The sequence below is a fragment of the Oratosquilla oratoria genome, chromosome 1, assembly GCF_046742065.1.
Source record: "Oratosquilla oratoria isolate Oo_2021 chromosome 1, ASM4674206v1, whole genome shotgun sequence".
Taxonomy (NCBI): Eukaryota; Metazoa; Arthropoda; class Malacostraca; order Stomatopoda; family Squillidae; genus Oratosquilla; species Oratosquilla oratoria.
This window is the reverse complement of record NC_134777.1, coordinates 84,803,123-84,825,223: the sequence shown is the minus strand read 5'-3', so window position 1 is coordinate 84,825,223 and position 22,101 is coordinate 84,803,123. Positions and strand designations below refer to the sequence as shown.

Genomic DNA, 22,101 nt, shown 5'->3' with positions numbered 1-22,101 from the left:
ACAACAGCTGGCTCACCTCCCACTTTTCTCCATTTTCTTTAAACATCTCCAATCCCTGACCCACTACCCTTGCATTTACCTCTTGCACCACCCCATCCATGTATAAGTTGAACAGCCAGGGCGACATAATGCATCCTTGACGAAGTCCCACCTTTACCTCAAACCACTCACTCTCCATTTCTAATCTTGACACAAGCTCTACTACTCTCATAAAAACTCTTAACAGCTCCTAGAAGCTTTCCTCCTATCCCATATATCTGCATAACTTCCCACAGTGCCTTTCTGTCTACCCTATCATAAGCCTTTTCCAGATCCATAAAAGCCCAAAAAACATCCTTCCCCTTTCCTATAGCTTTCTCACATATCTGTCTTACCACAAAGATCTGATCTACACAACCTCTACCTGTCCTAAATCCACACTGTTCCTCACCAATTACTCCCTCTGTTCCTCTCCTAATCCTCTCAATCAAGATCCTTCCATAAGCCTTCCCAACTACACTTAACAAGCTAATCCCTCTGAAACTACTACATTCACACTTGTCCCCTTTTCCCTTGTAAAGTGGAACTATACAGGCACTCCTTCAGTCCTCTGGCACTCTACCCTCTCTCCAGCAAACATTAAATAACCTCACCAGCCAGTCCACCATCACTGTACCTCCTTTTTTTAGACATTCTGCATGGCATCCATCCAGACCAGGTGCCTTACCTGCTTTCATCATCTTAACAACTGCCTTCACTTCATCCTTCCTTATTTCTCCTCCATTTTCCTCACTCATCAATCTCATTTTCTTAGCATTTCCCACTGCAGCTATCTTTCCCTCCCTATCCTCCTTCACATTTAGCAACTCCCTAAAATATTCTGCCCATCTTCCCCTAATTGCCTTCTCTTCCATTATCATCTCTCCATCTGCACCTTTTACCTTTTCTTCTCTACTTGATTCGCCTCCTCTTCCTCTCTTAATTTCTTTCCAAAACATCTTTTTATTACTTTCAAAATTTTCTGTCATACTCTTACCCCATTTCACATCTGCTCTCCTCTTTGCCTCCTTTACCTTTTGCTTTACTTCTGTTTTCTTTTCTTTGTACCTCTCATATGACTCCCTTGTCCTATTTTGTAACCAATCTGTGAAAGCTCGCTTCTTCTCTTCTACAACCTTCTTTGTTTCCTCATCCCACCATTCACTACCCTTCCTTCTATTTCCTCCTGTCCTTCTTGTTCCACACACCATCTTTGCACACTTTGTGACTCCCTCCTTGAACCATCCCCATTCCTCCTCCACACCTAGCTCTACTCTATACTTCACTCCCTCCCACTCCTCCTTCAGCTTCTTCTTGTACTCCTTCTCCTTTTCCTTTAAAGAGTTCACTCTAAGCACCTCCCTACCTTTTTTTCCCTTTCCTCTTTCTCCATCTATCCTCCACTCTCAACTTACCTTCCACCAAAAAATGATCTGATATTCCCCCACCCTCTCCCCTTAGCACATGTACATCCTTAACTCTTCCTATCATAGTCCTATTTACCACTACATAATCCATCAACGCTCTATCTACTACCCTTCCATCCACCACCCTCTCCCATGTGTACTTATGCTTGACTTTCTTCTGAAACACTGTATTTGATATCATCAACTCTCTTTCTAGACACATTTCCACCATCAACTCTCCACTACGATTCTTTCCTGGAACTCCACATTTCCCAACCACTCCATCAATTGGACCATTTCCTTCCCTAGAATTAAGGTCTCCCAGTACTATTACATTGACATTTCTCCCTAAATCCTCTATGCAGTCATTTAAATCTATCCAAAAGGCCTCCCTTTCTTCTACACTCTTCTCACTGCCAGGCCCATATGCACTTACAAAGACCCACATCTCCTTTCCCAGTTTCACCTTCATCCACATTATCCTTGAGGAAACCTCCTTCCACTCCACTACACGTTTACCTATCTCTTCACTTACTAGAATAGCCACCCCTTCCCTCCCTCGCCCTCTCTTCACTCCTGATAACCTCCCACTTACACTCCCAAACTTACACTCACCCTTCCCTTTCAGCTTAGTTTCACTCAAAGCCAACACATCCATCTTTCTTCTCACAAACATACTACCTATCTCTTCCCTTTTACTCTCATCTGTACCACATCCATGCACATTAAAAGACCCAAACCTTAGGGTGCTGGTCGGAAAACTCCCAGACCCTCTTATGCCTTTACTTTTTCGTTTAGGAATGTCCCCTGTGGGGCTACAAGGAGAAGGATGCCTATTCCCACTCCCCGTCCCTTTCTTCTCGCCTCTTACGATCCAAGTGGAAATTTTTGGTGGCAGTATTCTTTTCCCCCACAGCAGAAAATGAATACTCAGAGAAATGGTACACGACAGCAGCAAGGGGTTGGGGGACAGCATAACAGAGGGACAGTCATAGTATAAAAGTGTCATAATTTCTCTATGAAGAGTTTTCCTCTATCATAGACAAAATGATGTGTGGCTCTGGTCTGTAGGGGCGCCCCATATAGACCCTAAAGTATCAACTGCATACTACTTTGCCACAATAGCATGCAGCCAATACCCCAGACGGGGAAATACTGGAGAAAAAGTGTGCCAAATCTCACAAATCCAATAAGTGTAACCTACTCAACTTGTAGAGGGCATACCCGCACTGTTGGTCCAGTGCCTAGAGGAAGAGCTGGAACATTACTTTATGACAGGTTCATATATAAAGCAGTAAGAATGTTCAACTGCATCCCAAAAGAACTCAAGGGACCTAACAGGTTGCTCAACAGAGGCATTCGAGCATCAATTAGATGTATTTCTGGCAGAATTAGATTATATCCCTGGATGATCAGATGGGCAGAAGGCTCTGGTAAAAACAGTAGAGTTGTGGTGGCAGACACTATGTGTTGGCCCTGTGGAGTGGAGATATCCACTAAACCCACCCAAGTATACCCAAGTAAGCAAGTAAACCTTATCTCCATCAGAGCTGCAGCCCTCAAGGGCTGATACTCAGTCTCCTAAGAACTCTATCAGCTTCAATTGTAATTACAGTGAGACCTCTCATTAACAGACGTTAATTAGCTGTGTTTGCGGCGTTTTCGCTGTGTTTTCGGTATTTTGGAGTGGTTTTTGGGTGACATAGTGATTGCATGCACTAAACAACAGCACCAAAAACACTGCAAACACAGCTAATTAACGTCCGTTAATGAGAGGTCTCACTGTATTCCTTTTTCATACATACAGAGCTGACAACTAGTGACTCTTCCTCATCTTTACCTCTCTCAGCCAAGGACATAGACATGGATCCATATTTGCTTGCTTGTTACTGATGATGATGATGTCAACCCATGATTTGATGAATGATGAGCTGAAAGTGATTACTATTGTTGATTGTGTGTTTTCTGGTGGCTCTGCAGACCAGCCAGGAAGAGGCAGCCAATGTGAGGTCACTGAGGTTGTTGGTGGCACCTGGCTCACTGTACTGTTGCAGCTCTCCCATATTCCACATTAATACAACACAGACCGCAGCCTGGTCCAAAGTTTCTTTTCACAGAGATCTGTGAAACTTTATGCAACACATGCCTCTTCCATTATCATCTATCTCCACATTTTACCTTTTCTTCTCTACTTCTTTCACCTCCCCTTCCTCTCTTTAATTTCCTTCCAAAACACAAAAATGGAAAGAATAAGTGAAGAAAGATTAGCAAAAGGGGTGTGGAAAGCAGAGATGGATGGAGTGAACTTGAGGGGATGATCAAAGATGAAATGGATAGGGTGAAAGGGGCTTTGAACAAGTGGGGAATGTCTGTTGAGCAAGGAAGGGAGGAGGCAAGGGATAAGGGTGAGTGGAGGATGGTTGCACCTGTATATTTTGATGCAGGCCAAAGGGAATTCTCCAGGTTTTTATTTTCTGCATCAGGGGATTGGGGGATGCCTTGTAAGTGATGCAGCCTTGCTTTTGATGTGCTGTGTCTTGCTGCATTCCTTCTGACCCAGGATGTAGGCAGGAAACAGGGATGACCCTCTGACCCAGGATCTAGGCAGGAAACAGGGATGACCCTTCATCTATGAAGAGTTAAGATAAGAAGGGAACAAGGGTGGTGGATGGGAGTGGAATGGATATGTGTGTGCCTTGACTTGGCTACCTCCCGAAGCCCTTGGTATATGGGTACATAAATAGATCTTCATTCATTCTTTCCAGTGTCCAAAACATTTCAGTATTCTTTCATTTACCCTATCAGCCAACTCACTTTCCATTCCTACTTTCCTCCTCACTTCCTCATTTCCTAAAATGTTCATCCTCACAACGCCCACCATATATCTCACTTAGTAAACACATTAAAAATTCTCCTTTCTGTGTCCATTAAATTCCAAGTTTCTGCCTTATACAATGTTATAGGCACAATCACTCCTTCATGCAGTCTTTTCTTTGCATCCATTCCCAAATATTATTTTTCATCACACTTTTTATTCACTCAAGACATTTTACTTGTTTCCATTAATAGTTAACCTTCACCCCCACTCCTCCATTTCCTGCTACATGTAACCCTAAATATTTAAAACCATCCATTTCCTCTAACCTCTCTCCTTTAAGACTTACTTCCAGCTCACTGCCACTCTCATGTCTTGTACATCTCATCACCTTGGTCTTACCTACCTCAACCTATCACATACCTTCCCAAAGCAAATTAATATATCACAAATATTTCTTTCTGTCATACAATGCTTACCTGTTGTGGCAGAATCAAAGGGTGTTGCTCCCATTTGATTGACTGTGTCCATATGAGCTCCTCCTTCTATTAGAGCCATAATAATACTGTGTAGAGTTAGGAAGTCGCTGAATTAAGGGGAAAAAATGTTAGGCATATTAGCAATGAAATAAAACTCTAGATAGTTGTCATTGCAAATTTAAGAAGGATCTACATATCTCAACCAAATCTATGTTCTTTGGTTATTCAATGGACAAAAATTTCATTTCTCAAAAATAAATGCAACCCTAAGTATTCAAAATTATCTACAGCTTTTGTGTGGTGCTTATTTCATTATACTTTACCTGATGGGTTTCTGATATGATACAATGAGGTGAAGAGGAGTATTTCTATTGGCATCCATGGCATTCACACTAGCACCACATGTTATAAGAAGTTTTGCAGTAGTAGCACATGGAAATCTGAAACAAAAATAGACAATTATAGTCCCTGTACCAAGAATACATGGACTTTGTGAAATTATAGAGATGTTGTATTTTTAATACTCATAATAAACTTAATATTTATTATGAGAAGCACAGTTTTGTCAGAATATCAAACAGTGGCAGCTCATGTATAGGCACTGTGGAACTGTAGTCCTTTTTTCTTTCTTTCTTTCTTTATATTTGTACAAGTACAAAATATAAGCCTTAAGCTTAAAAAAGAATTCACTATGACATCATAAAGCCCCAGTTTATGAGGATAAAAAAAAAAAAAAAAAAAAACTTTAGAGCTGTGCGCTTCACAGTTCCAGCAGCAGGGTGTTTGGCTGTTGTGCACATGCATGCATACATAGGAAGCTACACACGAGGCTGCAAGGAAGAGAGAGCACACAATGACAGTTGAATGCATCAGATGTGCCTGAGAATGCTCTGCAAGCTAATGCTAAATCTAGCAATTTATTGATGAAAGAGTGGTGCACTACCTAGTTGTAAACAAACAGAAGGGGGGCAATGGCAAGTGGTAGAACCGTGATGTAGCAAAGTGATTAAGTTTAGTAAGAATTAGAGAGAGACGAGAAAAAAAAAAAAAAAAAAAAAAAAAAAAAAAAAAAAAAAAAAAAAAAAAAAAGGTTGATAAACATACACTGAGACAAATGAAAGAAGATTAGACATGAGTAACTATGAAATGACCTTGGGAGTGGTTAGAAAAAAATTTGTAATATTGATAGTCCTAGATATGAAGAATTCCATGGATTTAGAACAGAAAGAGGTACGAACTTTAAAAACATACTAATAAACCAAGAAATATTTGATATGAAAAAGGAAATTGTTGAATGGAAAAGGGAACATAGCCAACTATACAAAGAAGTGATTGAATTGAGAAAGGAAAATGCACTATTAATTAAGGAAATGGAAGAAATGAAAAAGGAACTAGCTACAGTAAAAAATGATAATGAAAAGATGAAAAATGATGACACAAATAAAATTGAAACTTTGTTGAGGGAAGTTACTAATAGAGGCAGGCAAAGTTGGTGAAAAAAAAAAATGGAAAATAAGAAACAAAATGAAAAAAAAAAAAGACAAAACCAAAAAATACTATTTAAAGAAATAATGAAAGAACAAATGAACGAAAGTACAAGGGACACTGTGATAGAAGTAATATAGGAAAAAAGAGATTGGGTAAGAGACACAATAGACAATTTTTTTTTTTATTGTAATCTATGGTAATAAGGTTCCAAAGGGAAAAAGAGGAGAAGAACATAGTGACAGAAATACTAAAAAAAACACAGGAGGAACAAGGACTTGAAAAGAGAATAGAAGAAATTTACATGATGGGGAAATATTCTGCAGAGAATAGACCTCTCAAAGTAAAACTTAATTTGAAGAGGATACATACATATACCAAGGCTCCTCTCCCCCTTACCAGGGGGGTAGCCAAAAAGGACAAGGCACAAAAACATTCCCACCCATTTCATCCCCAAAAACACTCCACACCCCTCCACCCTCCCTCCCATCTTAGCACCTCCTAGATGACGGGTCATCCCTGCACCCTGTCAACTGCCCTGGGTCAGAAGCAGTGTCGCAGGACACAGCACATCCACAGCAAGGCCGCTTCATTAAATCGGCGACCCCCCCCTTTCCGTCCCCCCATATAAAGGAGAGGATGGGGAGAAATCCCTTCGGGCTGCGTCAAAAATTTTTGCTCACACACACACTACCTCACCCCCATTCCCCCGTCCAATCCACCTCATGCATCACAACATTTTCCATATACAACCATTCTCCATTCACCCGTCTTCTGTCCTCTCCCGTCCTTCCTCAACCGACATTCCCCTCAAATGCAGGAAGACTAGCAAAAAGTAATAACTACAAAAATTTATGGATAAAAAAGGAACTGCATGTTGAGGAAAAAGAGGAAGAAAAAACACTAAAAGAGGAAGCTAAGGAAAAGAAAGAGAAAAGCTTGGAGAACGTAAGGGATTTTTTTTTTTTTTTTTTCTAGTGATGGACTTGAGACTGAGGAAATGGTATATAAGGGAAAAGGAAATGCAGGAGCAAGAAGAAAAGGCAGAAAAGGAAAAAAAAAAAATAAAGGTAACATATACCAATATAGATCGATATCAAGAATAGGTGAACTGAATGACTATCTGGAACAAGAAAAACCAGATGTAATGATTGTGGAGACAAAATTGAAAGGATCATTACCACCAAATAGTATAGGCCAAGAATTATAATTGTTGGATCAGAAACAGAGCAACAAAGCAGGATGGAGGAGTCATGTTGCTAACAAAGAAAGGCCTAAATGTGACAAAAATCACAGGAGAGAACAATGTGGAGTTGATTATGATAAGAGTTGAGGATAGATATGAAAAATAGAAAGTATGCAGTGATTTATGTCCCGCCTAAAACTCATGCATGGAATGTAAGTGAACATTCCAAAATGCTGGAAGACACAAGAAAAACACTAAATGAAATACTAAAGAAAAAGAGGGGAATCTGGTAATTATGGGTGATTTTAACTCAAAAGAAATCTGTTGGAAAGAAATGACTGTGAAAGGTGGAGAAGATCACTAGGGAAACATATTACTGTACTGGAAATGACCATTGATTATACATTGATGCAATGGGTCAAGGAAAATACTAGATATGGAAATAACAATGAACCCTCAAGATTGGATTTGATATTCACATCAGAATCCAAAATTGTGGATAAAATTGATTACAAGACACCAATTGGAAAAAGTGATCACATACTAATATAACTAGAATTAAATGAAGAAACAAATACAGAAATAAATTAAAAACACAGAAAAGGAAGACTAATGTATAACAAAACAGATTTTGGGAAACTTAGAAAATTCTTTCAAGAAGCATACATACATACATACATATACCAAGGCTTATTCCCCCTTACCAGGGAGGTAGCCAAAAAAAACAAGGCATAAAATCATTCCCACCCATTCCATCCCCGAAAACACTCCACACCCCTTTCAAGAAGCAAATTGGGAAAAATCTAATAATGAAGAAAGAAAGGTGGAAGAGAAATGGACAATTTGGAAGGAAATCTATGATGAAGGAGTGGGCTAGTATGTTCCTAGACAAAAACAGGAAAGAGTATACAGTAAAATTCCTTGTACCTGACCTTGGTGGGACCTACCCTCGATCGTGTTTGGAAAAGTCGGATGTTTGGATGTACACTAACAGATTAAAAAAAATCACTAGTTTGGGACATTTTCACTTATTTATGGTATAATAAAGCATAATAAACAACACAACAAAGTGGAGGTGAAACAACCACCACCAAACGTAAGCAAACACTGAAATGCCTGCAAAAATAACAGCCGACCTGAGTGCCATGAGTTGGTAGTGGCGATAGCAACAACTAAACATCCACTCGATGGTCAGATGTTTGGACAAATTCAAATTTTTTCCGACTTCGGACACTGAAGAAAAGTCGGATGTTTGGACTAGTCAGATGTTCGAAGGTTGGATAAAAGTAATTTGACTGTACATATAATCCTGGTACAATAAAAAGTGCACTGAGGCAAAAGACAGAAGAGATACAGCCTGGAAAAGATGGAAAAAATAAAAAAAAATCTGAGAAATGGAAAATTTACACCAAATTAAGAAATCAATATGTAAAAATACGTAAGGAAGAAAAAAGAAATTATGAAAAGGACATAATAGACAAATGTAAAGAGCAACCCAAATTATCTTATAGATATGTAAATGGCAAACTAAAAAATAAACAGGAAATACTTAAATTATGTCAAGGCAACAGAGAATACACAGAAGATGTAGAAATGGCAGATATTATGAACATTTCAAATCTGTATTCACCAAAGAAAAAAAAAATACAAAATTGTGATCAAAGAAATGAAGTAAGATTTCTCCCAATGAAGGAATTAAATATCATTCAGAATGAAATAAGGAATCAAGTAATAAAGCTTGACATTAACAAATCACATGGCCCGGACAGAGTTGCAAACTGGATACTAAAGGAATGTGTAGATAAACTAACAGGAAAAATATACAAATTAGTTGAATACTCACTCAAAGAAGGAAAATTACCAGGAGACTGGAAAAATGCCAAAATAGTGCCAATATATAATGGGGGAAATAAGGAAGACCCAACAAATTATAGACCAGTGCCCCTAACAAGTACAATAGTTAAAATTTGTGAGAGAATCATCAAAGATAGATGGACAAAATACCTGGAGGAGAACAATATACTGAAACCAAGGCAATCTGGATTCAGAGAGGGAAGATCATGTACCACTAATTTGATTTGTTTCTATTCAAGAAAGGGATTGCTGGGCAGACTGCCTTCCTGGACTTACAAAAGGCATTTGATAAGGTACCACACAGAAAATTGCTATATAAACTGAAAACAATAGGAGGCATACATGGAAAACTATTGAATTGGATAGAGGATTTCCTACATGGAAGAAAAGTGAGAGTAGTGCTCAGAGACAAATATTCAAAATGGGAAGAAATGAGTAGTGGCATCCCACAGGGGTCAGTACTAGCTCCAATAATGTTTGCTATATATGTGAATGGAACTTCTTTGCGGATGACACAAAGTTATTAAAGAGAATAAACTCCTAAATAGACTGTGACTCATTACAGAGTGATCTGAACAAAGTCTCAGAGTGGAGCAAGAGATGGGAAGTAGAATTCAACATCAAGAAATGCAGTATAATCGAATTTGGGAAAAGCAAGAATAGGATAACAGGACAATATAAAATTGACGGAAAAGAAGTAAAGAAAGTAAATTCTAAAAGGGACCTGGGAGTAAACATCACCAAAGACATGTCACCAGATAAACATATAAATAAAATAGTCGGAGAAACATACAAGTTGTTGAGATCAATAAAGGTGACCTTTAAATACCTGGATAAGGAAATGATAAAAAAAATATTAGAAACACTGATAAGGCCAAAACTGGAATATGCAGCACTGATATGGTCACCCAGTACAAAAAAGAATATAAGAAAATTAGAAAGAATACAAAAAGCAATAACAAAGATGGCCTCAACACTTTCAAACCTGACATATGAACAAAGACTGGCCAAACTGGAATGGCCGACCCTGGAACAAAGAAGAGAATGAGGGGACCTACTAACCATCTATAGAATTATGAAAGGAAAAGAATGCCTTGATAGAGAGGACTTATTAAAGTGGGACAGGAAAAACAAGATAACATGCAATGAAACTCAAAAAAGGACAACTACAGAAGAGACCTGAAAAAGAACAGCTGCCCACACAGAATGATAGATATATGGACAAAAAATAGTGTGTGCAAACACAATACAAGATTTTAAGAATAAACTTGATCTTGCGAGATACAAAATACTAGGTAAATACTGTCAGTCCTGCAGTGCTGACCCTGTTGTCCTGGTGGGAGGTTATCTATTTTTTTTTTTCCTAACTCCACTTGTGTTGTGCTTAAAAACTGTGTACCATAATCAATAATGTGATAAAGTGTAGAATTACATTATTATCCTTCTAACAGCTAGTCTATTTGATTAAGAAACACTATGAATTTGGAAAGACTAAATGCACTTGCTTGGATCAAGCTTAAACTGTAACAATTTAGGTTATATTAAGTAAAAATCAATTTGAATTTGTTCTTTTAGGATTTTATCAAGTTTCTGAATAAATTTTCTTTTTATACCCATTTGTTTCCTTTTATACAATATTAAAACAAAGACCAAAATTTTTCTGGATCAGCACCCCCCACCAATTTTAGTTACGAGCTGCCACTGGTCATTAAAAAAATAAATAAATAAATGAAAAAATAAATAAAATACAATAAAATATAGACAGATAGATAAATAAATAAATATATATACAGTACACATACATACCATAGCTGCCATAAGTTTGGATGTGATAATACATACATATACCAAGGCTTTTTCCCCCTTACAAGGAAGGTAGCCAAAAAGGACAAGGCATAAAATCATTCCCACCCATTCCATCCCTAAATACACTCCACACTCCCTCCACCCTCCCTCTTATCTTAGCACCTCCTGGATGACGGGTCATCCCTGCACCTTGTCCACTGCCCTGGGTCAGAAGCAGTGTTGCCAGACACAGCACATCCACAGCAAGGCCGCTTCATTAAATCGACGACCCCCCCTCTCCGTCCCCCCATGCATAAAAGGAGAGGACGGGGAGAAATCCCTTCGGGCTGCGTCAAATTTTCCTCACACATACTACTTCATCCCTCATCCCCCCGCCCACTCCACCTCATGCATCACAACATCATCCATATACAACCATTCTCCATTCACCACTGTCTTCTGTCCTCTCCCGTCCTTCCTCAACAGACATTCCCCTCTTCCCCAAAGCCCCCTTCACCCCATCCATCCACCTCATCCTAGGACGTCCCCTCATGTTCACTCCCTCCACATCTGCCTTCCATACCTCTTTTACTAGTCTTTCATCACTCATTCTTTCCATGTGTCCAAACCATCCTAATACTCTTTCATCAACCCTATCTCCCAACTCCCTTTCCACCCCTGTTCTCCTCCTCACCTCCTCATTTCTCACTCTATCTAGCCTAGTAACCTCCATCATACTTCTCAGACACCTCATCTCAAACACATTCAAACTCCTTCTCTCTTCCTCTCTTATGTTCCATGTTTCTGCCCCATACTGTGCTGTTGGCACAATCACTCCTTCATATAGTCTCCTCTTAGCATCCATTCCCAAATGTCTATTCCTCATTACACTCTTCAATCCACCAAGGCATTTGCTTGCTTCTCTCAATCTACATTCTACCTCCACCTTCACTCCACCTTTTCCTGCCACATTTGCACCCAAGTATCTAAAACTATCCACTTCCTCCAGTCGCTCTCCCTTAATGCTCACTTCCAGTCTACTGCCACTTTCACCCCTTGTACATCTCATCATCTTACTTTTACCCACATATATCTTTAGCTTTCTTCTATCACATACTCTCCCAAACTCTGTCACCAACTTCCTCAGTCCCTCCTCCGATCCTGCCACAAGCGCAGTGTTGTCTGCAAACAACAGCTGGCTCACCTCCCACTTTTCTCCATTTTCTTTAACCATCTGCAATCCCTAACCCACTACCCTTGCATTTACCTCTCACACTACCTCATCCATGTATAAGTTGAACAGCCAGGGTGACATAGTGCATCCTTGACGAAGTCCCACCTTTACCTCAAACCACTCACTCTCTCCATTTCTAATCCTGACACAAGCTCTACTACTCTTGTAAAAACTCTTGACAGATCCTAGAAGATTTCCTCCTATCCCGTATATCTGCATAACCTCCCACTGTGCCTTTCTGTCTACCCTATTGTAGGCGTTTTCCAGATCCATAAAAGCCCAAAAAACATCCTTCCCCTTTCCTATAGCTTTCTCACATATCTGTCTTACCACAAAGATCTGATCTACACAACCTCTACCCGTCCTAAATCCACACTGTTCCTCACCAATTACTCCCTGTTCCTCTCCTAATCCTCTCAATCAAGATCCTCCCATAAGCCTTCCCAACTACACTTAACAAACTAATCCCTCTGATACTACTACATTCACACTTGTCCCCTTTTCCCTTGTGAAGTGGAACTATACAGGCACTCCTCCAGTCCTCCGTCACTCTACCCTCTCTCCAGCAAACATTAAATAACCTCACCAGCCAGTCCACCATTGCTGTACCTCCTTTTTTTAGATATTCTGCATGGCATCCATCCAGACCAGGTGTCTTACCTGCCTTCATTATCTTAACAACTGTCTTGACGTCATCCTTCCTTATTTCTCCTCCATTTTCCTCACTCATCACGGTCATTTTCTTAGCATTTCCCACTGCAACTATCTTTCCCTCCCTATCCTCCTTCACATTTAGCAACTCCCTAAAATATTCTGCCCATCTTCCCTTTACTGCCTTCTCTTCCATTATCATATCTCCATCTGCACCTTTTACCTTTTCTTCTCTACTTGATTCGCCTCCTCTTCCTCTCTTAATTTCTTTCCAAAACATCTTTTTATTACTTTCAAAATTTTCTGTCATACTCTTACCTCATTTCACATCTGCTCTCCTCTTTGCCTCCTTTACCTTTTGCTTTACTTCTCTTTTCTTTTCTTTGTACCTCTCATATGACTCCCTCGTCCTATTTTGTAACCAAACTGTGAAAGCTCGCTTCTTCTCTTCTACAACCTTCTTTGTTTCCTCATCCCACCACTCACTACCCTTCCTTCTATTTCCTCCTGTCCTTCTTGTTCCACACACCATCTTTGCACACTTTGTGACTCCCTCCTTGAACCATCCCCATTCCTCCTCCACACCTAGCTCTACTCTATCCTTTACTCTCTCCCACTCCTCCTTCAGCTCCTTCTTGTACTCCTTCTCCTTTTCCTTTAAAGAGTTCATTCTAAGCACCTCCCTACCTTTTGCCCCTTTCCTCTTTCTCCATCTATCCTCCACTCTCAACTTACCTTCCACCAAAAAATGATCTGATATTCCCCCACCCTCTCCCCTTAGCACATGTACATCCTTAACTCTTCCTATCATAGTCCTATTTACCACAACATAATCCATCAATGCTCTATCTACTACCCTTCCATCCACCACCCTCTCCCATGTGTACTTATGCTTGACTTTCTTCCCAAACACTGTATTTGCTATCATCAACTCTCTATTCACATTTCCACCATCAACTCTCCACTATGATTCTTTCCTGGAACTCCACATTTCCCAACCACTCCATCAATTGGATCATTTCCTACCCTAGCATTAAGGTCTCCCAGTACTATTACATTGACATTTCTCCCTAAATCCTCTATGCAGTCATTTAAATCTATCCAAAAGGCCTCCCTTTCTTCTACACTCTTCTCACTGCCAGGCCCATATGCACTTACAAAGACCCACATCTCCTTTCCCAGTTTCACCTTCATCCACATTATCCTTGAGGGAACCTCCTTCCACTCCACTACACGCTTACCTATCTCTTCACTTACTAGAATAGCCACCCCTTCCCTCCCTCGCCCTCTCTTCACTCCTGATAACCTCCCACTTACACTCACCCTTCCCTTTCAGCTTAGTTTCACTCAAAGCCAACACATCCATCTTTCTTCTCACAAACATACTACCTATCTCTTCCCTTTTACTCTCATCTGTACCACATCCATACACATTAAAAGACCCAAACCTTAGGGTGCTGGTCGGAAAACTCCCAGACCCTCTTATGCCTTCACTTTTTCTTTTAGGAATGTCCCCTGTAGGGCTACAAGGAGAAGGATGCCTAGCCCCAATCCCCGTCCCTTTCTTCTCGCCTCTTACGATCCAAGTGGTGGCATTTTTCTTTTCCCCCACCACAGAAAATGAATACTCAGAGAAATGGTACGGGACAACAAACAAGGGGTTGGGGGACAGCATAACGGAGTGACAGTCGTAGTATAAAAGTGTCATCATTTCTCTATGAACAGAGTTTTCCTCTGTCATAGACAAAATGATGTGTGGCTCTGGTCCGTAGGGGCGTCCCATATAGACCCTAAAGTATCAACTGCATGCTACTTTTCCACAATAACAAGCAGCCAATACCCCAGACGGGGTCAATACTTATGGCACAAATTAGAAGTCCCTTGCCTTCAATATCCTGAGCGAGCCAAATATTTTTTTCATATGCATGGCAGCGAGACCAAGGTTGGCTGTCACCAGGGCATGTAGTGTTTCCAGGCTTGGTGCTGTTTGAGATTTGAAAGGGGGAGGATTATGTTTCTGGAGCTCTTCGCTTTGCCTTCCATTTTACATAGATTCTCAGTGGTTTGGCATCTTTGTTGTCAGCTGTGGGTAGTGGACATGTAATTGAATGTGACAAGATTGATGCTCTAGTGGCCCTGTTTAAGGTAGGATATTCTGTGAAGGAAATCTCTGAAAATACAAGAGCTACAGTGCATTCAGTGTAATGCTGGTTGTTACATTTGAAGGATGGTGGGGGGAGCAGCATTGCACTGTACAAAGAGACACACCACCTAATAACATAGGGATTTCCTGCTGAATTTGTTTAGCAAATTTATGAGGAGACTTGTCTATCTCATGCTCAATAACATTTAAAGTGTGTGGTGTGAATTTCTTAGGTCTGCCACAGCACTGATAGGTAGTGATGACCCCCCCCCCACCCAGCCATCTTTGAAATGTAACAACCAACGTTGCACTGAACGCATTGTAACTCCTGTATTTTCAGAGATTTCCTTCACAGAATGCCCTGCCTTAAACAGGGCCACTATATAGTGGTACCTCTACGCATGCTCTATTTATGCGGTCAAATTATAGGGAAAATATTGTTGATATTTATGCGGAAAACTTCTATTTACACAGGCACATTGGTGTCCATTACTGTGCAAAAAATCAAATCCCATGCCACCATCTTGCTGATGTCACCATTCACATACTGTGTTGTGTTTCCTCCCACCATCATTGTTGTGTGCATGACTGGTCCTTCTTTCGGCGCATACCCCTCGGTATTGTACTTTTTGTGCCTTTAAAATGCCTTCAAAACAGAGAAGTCATACTGAAGCAAGAAAACCAGCATCTCAATTGAGAAAAAGAGGGAAGTGATTGGCAAAGCTGCTCAAGGTGTGTAAGCTGGTGAGAGAGTTTGGTATGCCTGAGTCAACAATAAGTACCATTCTTTTAAATAAAGATAAAATTCTGTCAGCTAATGTGTCTAAGGGTATAAGGTATGTGAGCACACATAAGAGGCCAGCATTGTTGGACAAGGTGGAAAGGTTATTGCTTGTGGGGATACAGAAGCAGCGTATGAGTGACAGCTTGAGTGAGGAAATGATCTGTTCAAGGGCTCACCAAGTGTATGCTGACCAGCAGCGGCAACAGGCTGGTACCAGTGGCCAGGTTACATCACCTTCAGTGCCCTTTACAGCCAGTAGGGGGTGGTTTGAGAAGTTTCAGCAATTTATGGGCATCCACAGGGTGACACGGCATGGTGAGGCAGCAAGCACGGACATGGACGCAGCTGAGGCATTCAAGGAGTTTGAGGAGCTGGTGCGTCGTGAGGGTTACCTGCCACCGCAGGTATTTAATTGTGATGAAACAGGGCTCTTTTGGAAGAGGATGCCTAAAGCACCTACATTACTGCTGAGGAGAAAGCTTTGCCAGGGCACAAGCCTATGAAAGACAGGCTTAGAGTGATGTTGTGTGCTAATGCGAGTGGCGACTGCAAGATCATGCTGCTCGTGGTGTATCATTCAGAGATGCCACAAGCATTCAAGAGGGGCAACATCCTGAAGAGTAGACTTCCAGTGATGTGGAGTTCCAATCCAAAGGCGTGGGCAACCCGACAGCTGTGCCAGGAGTGGCTTGAAAGGGGCATGCGGCCCTGAGATCAAGATGTTTCTGCAGGGGACTGGACTGCCACTGAAGTGCCTTCTGCTGCCCCAGCACATCCCCTCAACATGCAGGCACATCTTCCCCAAGATCTGGATTTCATCACAATTGAATTCCTGCCTCCGAACACCACTTACATTCTGCAACCAATGGACTAGCAGGTCATTTCTAATTTCAAGAAGCTGTACACGTGTGCTGTTTGAACACTGCTTCAACACTACCCCCGACACAGACCTAACCCTGAGAGAATTTTGGAAGTCCCACTTCAACATCTTGCACTATATCAAGATGATTAGTTAGAGCTGGGAGCAGGTTACCATCAGGACTCTACAGGCAGTGTGGAAGAAGCTTTGGCTATAATTTGACAGGGAGCAGGACTTCAAGGGCTTTGAGCCTGCTGGTCCATCAGTCATCTCGGACATCGCTGCGCTAGGGAGGGGCCTGGGCCTGGAGATGGAGGATGGGGATGTCGAGGAGTTAGTAGGGGAGCATGAGGATGAACTGACCACCGAGGAGCTGAAGGAGCTCCATCAGGAGCAGGTCGCTGAACTGGCTCAGAAACAGCAAGAGGTTGAGGGAGATGACGATTGTATTCAGGGCCCCACAACGGAGGAGGTGAGGGAAGCCTGTGTAATGTGGAGGAAGCTCTACGATTTTGTGGAGGTCACACACCAGGACCAGACACTAGTGAGTTGTGTTGCAGGTCATGCCTCACTACCGCCAAATCCTGCACACACGGTGCCGGCAAGCAACCATCACAGAGTTCTTCCAGCCTTGTGCCAACGACAGCACCCTGATGAGGGTGCTGCTCCAGCTAAAGGTGCACCTCCTCCTTCAGAGGGGGGTCAGTAAGCCCCCACCACTCCAGCACCTCTTCACTCCCATTCCCCTATGCCAGCTGCAAGCCTTACCATTAGTAAGTACAAAAGATTGCTTTTTTCATTATATTTTTTACCTTGTAAGTGGTCTTTAACATTGATTTTTGGGCATTAATGTTGCAGGAACATCATAATCATACCTATTTATGTCCATTTGGTGACAGATTTCATCATATCAGAGGGTAAAAAGTAGACTTTTTCGAGGTCGGGAATGGATTAATTAAATTAACCCCTTCCATACGGTGCCGCACACGTAGGCGTCATGAGGAGCAAGTGGATTCGCGACGCTGCCATATCGGCGTCTTGATTATATTTATTGTAGTCGCCCCTGTGTTTTTACATTCTCCCAAATGTGCCCTGAATCCCATTCTCTGTGGTTTTCAAAATTCGCGGGTGAAAGAGAGAACGATCGATATAAGCGGTGACTATATTTTATGATGCGAGCATTATTACGACACGTCGTACGGCTGGCATTGGCTGCTGCCCGCGAGATTTAAGTCCGGAGTGAAGTGGTTAACATTGATTTCAATGGGAAATAGAGTTTCCATTTATGCGGAGGCATACAGAATGGATTAATCACATAAATAGAGGTAACACTGTAGTAGCAATCTTGTCACATTTGATTTCATGTCCACTACCCATAGCTGGCAACACAAATGCCAAGCCACCGAGAACTTACGTAAAATTGAAGGCAAAGCGCAGAGCTCCATAAACGTAATCCTCCCCGTTGAATCTCAAACAGTACCGAGCCTGGAAACACTACATGCCCTGGTGGCAGCCAACCTTGGTCTCGCTACCAGGCATACAAAAAAATATCTGCCTCACTCGGGATATTGAGGGTGAGGGAACTTCTAATTTGTGACGTAAGTACTGACATCAGCATTATTGCATTCAAACTTATGGCGGTTATTCTGTGTGTGTGTGTGTGTGTGTATTTACCTAGTTGTATTTACCTAGTTGTATTTTACGGGAAGGGGAGCTATGCTCGTGGGGTCCCGTCTTCATATCTCATTTTATCTAAACTATGTACTGTTTTTGCACACACCACTTTTTCATCTAACTTGTTCCAACTGTCTATTACTCTGTGAGGAAAGCTGTTCTTTTTCAAATCTCTTCTATAGCTGTCTTTTTTTATTTTCTTTCCGTGTCCTCTTGTATTTCTGTCATCCCATTTTATCAGATTCTCTCTATCAGTAATTTCTATGCCTTTCATGATTCTGTAAATAGCAATCAAATCTCCTCTCTCTCTTCTTTGCTCTAGTGTCTGTAGTTCAAGTTTTTCTAGTCTCTCTTCATATGATAGTTTTGAGAGTGTTGGTGCCAATTTTGTAATTGCTTTTTGTATTCTTTCAAGTTTTTTTTATACATTTTTTTGTACTTGGTGACCATATCGTTGCTGCATATTCCAATCTTGGTCTTATCAGGGTGATTAGGATTTTCTTCACCATTTCTTCATCCAGGTATGTAAATGCAACTTTGATTGTTCTTATTAAATTACAGTCATACCTCGGTACTCGACCGCCTCTATACTCGACCAAATCGGTGCTCAACCAAAAAATTCGAGTAGAAAATGCATCGGACCTCGAACAGATTTTCGGTACTCGACTAGCTCGAACAGCGGGTAAGCGTCAGTTCGACTCAGACCGCCAGCGGAGTAAGACGTACGCAGTTTGTTGAGTATTTCTTCCCAGATTTAAACTTTTTCGTGTTGCTCTAGCCCTTAATAATGGGTCCAAAGAAAGACAGTGATAAGGGGAAAATTGGTTTCGGTGTTCGAACAAATCGGTGCTCGACCACCACCTCAGAACGGATTATGGTCGAGTACCGAGGTACGACTGTATAAGTTTCTCCAAAAATCTTATTTATATGTTTCTCAGGTGACATATTATTCATAACAATGACTCCCAGGTCCTTCTCATTTTCTACTTTTTTTATTCCTTCTTCTCCCAATTTATATGCTCCTGTTATTCTGTTTTTGCTTTTTCCAAATTCCATTATACTACACTTTTTTGTATTGAACTCCATCTCCCACTTCCTACTCCATTCCTGTACTTTATTTAGATCTCTCTGTAGTGATTCACAATCTTCTTCAGTTTTCACTCTTTTCAGTAGTTTTGCATCATCTGCAAAGAAGCTCATATAGCTTTCAATTCCTTCATCCATATCATTAATATATATAGCAAACATTATTGGGGCCAGAACTGTTCCCTGCGGAACACCGCTTATTACTTCATCCCATTTTGAGTGCTGGTTTCTCATCACTACTCTCATTTTTCTTTCATGCAAAAAGTCTTCCATCCAATGTAGCAGTTTGCCCTGTATTCCTCCTTCAGTTTCTAATTTCTTAAGCAACTTCTTATGTGGTACTTTGTCAAAAGCTTTCTTTAGGTCTAAAAATGCACAGTCCGCCCATCCATCTCTTTCTTGTATTATATCTATTAGCCTTGAATAGAAACATATTAAATTGGTGACGCATGATCGTCCTTGTCTGAATCCAAATTGCCTTCGATTTAACACTTTGTTTTTTTCTAAATATTTTACCCATCTACTTTTGATCATTCTTTCACAAATTTTTGCTATTGTACTTGTTAGAGAGACTGGTCTATAGTTGGTAGGTTCTTCTTTATTTCCTCCTTTATATATAGGTACTATATTTGCTTTTTTCCAATCTTCTGGAACTTTTCCTTCTTTCAAGGAACTATTTAGTATGCTATGTATTTTGTCTGCCAGTTCATTCCTGCATTCTTTCAGTATCCAGTTTGCTATTTCATCTGGTCCATGCGATTTTCTGACATCAAGATTACTCAAGTGTGTTAATATTTCATTCTTTGTTACTTCTATTTCTTCCATAGAGGGGACTTTCTCTTTCCATTCGTTCTCTTCAGGTTGTATGTTCTCCCTTGTAAACACTGATTTAAAATGTTTGTTCATAATTTCCGCCATTTCCATTTCCTCAGTGTATTCAACTCCCCCTCTTCTTAATTTCTCCAAGTCTTGTTTGTTTTTCAGTTTATTGTTTACAAATCTGTAGAATAGTTTTGGTTGATCTTTACACTTTTCTATGATATCTTTTTCATATTTTCTCTTTTCCTCTCTGCACGTTTGTACATATTCATTTCTATAACAGGTATATATTTTTCATTTTTCAGGTCTGTCTTTTTTCCATCTGGTCCAGGCTTTGTCTCTTTTGTCTTTTAACTCCCTACAACTTTTGTTGTACCAGCATTTTACATATTCTTTTTCTTGTTTTTGTCTTGGGACATACTTTTCCACTCCTTTTTTGTAAATTTTTGTCAAAATATTCCATTTCTCTTCTACTGTTGTTTCTTCTTTGTATATTTCTTCCCAGTTTTCCTTTTGAAAGAATTCTCTTATTTTATCAAAGTTTGTTTTTTCATACATCATTCTTCCTTTTCTATATTGTTCATTTCTTTTCATATATTTGTCTTCATTAAGTTCCAGTTCAATCAATATGTGGTCACTTTTACTTATTGGGTGTTTTATATTCAATTTTGTCCACTATTCTAGGTTCGGATGTAATTATTAGGTCTAGTCTCGATGGCTCTTCTTCATTTCTATACCTAGTGTTCTCCTGTATCCATTGTGTCATTGTATGGTCAGTAACCATCTCAAGTAGAGCGTTTCCCCATGAGCCGTCTCCACCCTTTACTGTCATTTCTTCCCAGCAGATTTCTTTGCAATTAAAGTTGCCCATCATAACTATTTTTCCTCCCTCTTCCATTATCTTGTTTAATGTTATCTTTGTGTCCTCTAACATACTTTTATGTTCACTCTCTTCCCATGAGGCTGTTTTCGGGGGCACATAATTTATCACAAACTTTCTGCTCTTCTTATCTCTGTCTTCTACTTCCATCATTATCATCTCTACTGTATTCTTTCCATATGTGACACACTTCACATTTATATCCTTCTTAGTCAGGAACATAACTCCACCCCCTTGCTTTTTCACTCTGTTTCTAATCCAATAATTATATGCATCATGTCCTACACTGTTGGGTGGTAGTGGACCTTTTAATTTTGTTTCTACAATTCCCATTATGTCTGGTTCTTTTTCTTTCAAATAATCATTCAGCTCATTCAATCCTGTTATTAATCCATCTATATTTGTGTAAGACACTCTTAGTTTTCTGCCACTTCCATTGTGTTCTCTGTTTCCCTTTTGTTTTTCTCTTGTATGTCGACTTTCTTTAGTTTCATATTCACTACTCTCCAATAGAATCTCTTTTTCTGACTCCGTTCTTATCTCGTTTTTTTCCTTAGCTTCAAGTCTTTTCTGTTTTTCTTCCTCTCTTTCCTTTATTCATTTCCCTTTTTATCCATACCTTTTTATATTGTTCACTTGTTGCTAGTTTCCCTGTTTTGGATAAGATATTCTCAGCCATAGTTTGTGACCTGAATTTAATCTTAATTGGTCTGGTCTTGTCTGTACTATATTTCCCGAGCCTGAATTTCTCTTCGATTTGTTTCATTATTTCTGGTTCATCTTCCTGAACTAATTCTAGTAAATTTCTTACTTTTTCATTTTCCTCTTTGATTCTTGTGGTTCTATCTGGGTTATGTTTCTCTTCCATTCCTAATATAATTATACATTTCTTTCTGTCTGCTAAGTCTCTTACTATATTCTCCTTCTGTCTCATCACTTTAAT

At 40.2% G+C, this 22,101-nt stretch overlaps 1 protein-coding gene across 3 annotated transcripts in view; it reads right to left on the bottom strand.

Annotated features, from left to right (window-relative positions):
- Positions 1-22,101, bottom strand: part of LOC143019068 (protein fem-1 homolog B-like) — a 174,318-nt gene that overhangs the window by 4,175 nt on the left and 148,042 nt on the right. For all 3 annotated transcript variants that reach the window (XM_076174843.1, XM_076174799.1, XM_076174915.1), the window contains 2 exons: positions 5,042-5,158; positions 4,719-4,825 (listed from right to left, as the gene is read on the bottom strand). In XM_076174843.1, the coding sequence (XP_076030958.1) occupies positions 4,719-4,825; positions 5,042-5,158 (224 nt within the window). The remainder of the gene's footprint in view (positions 1-4,718; positions 4,826-5,041; positions 5,159-22,101) is intronic.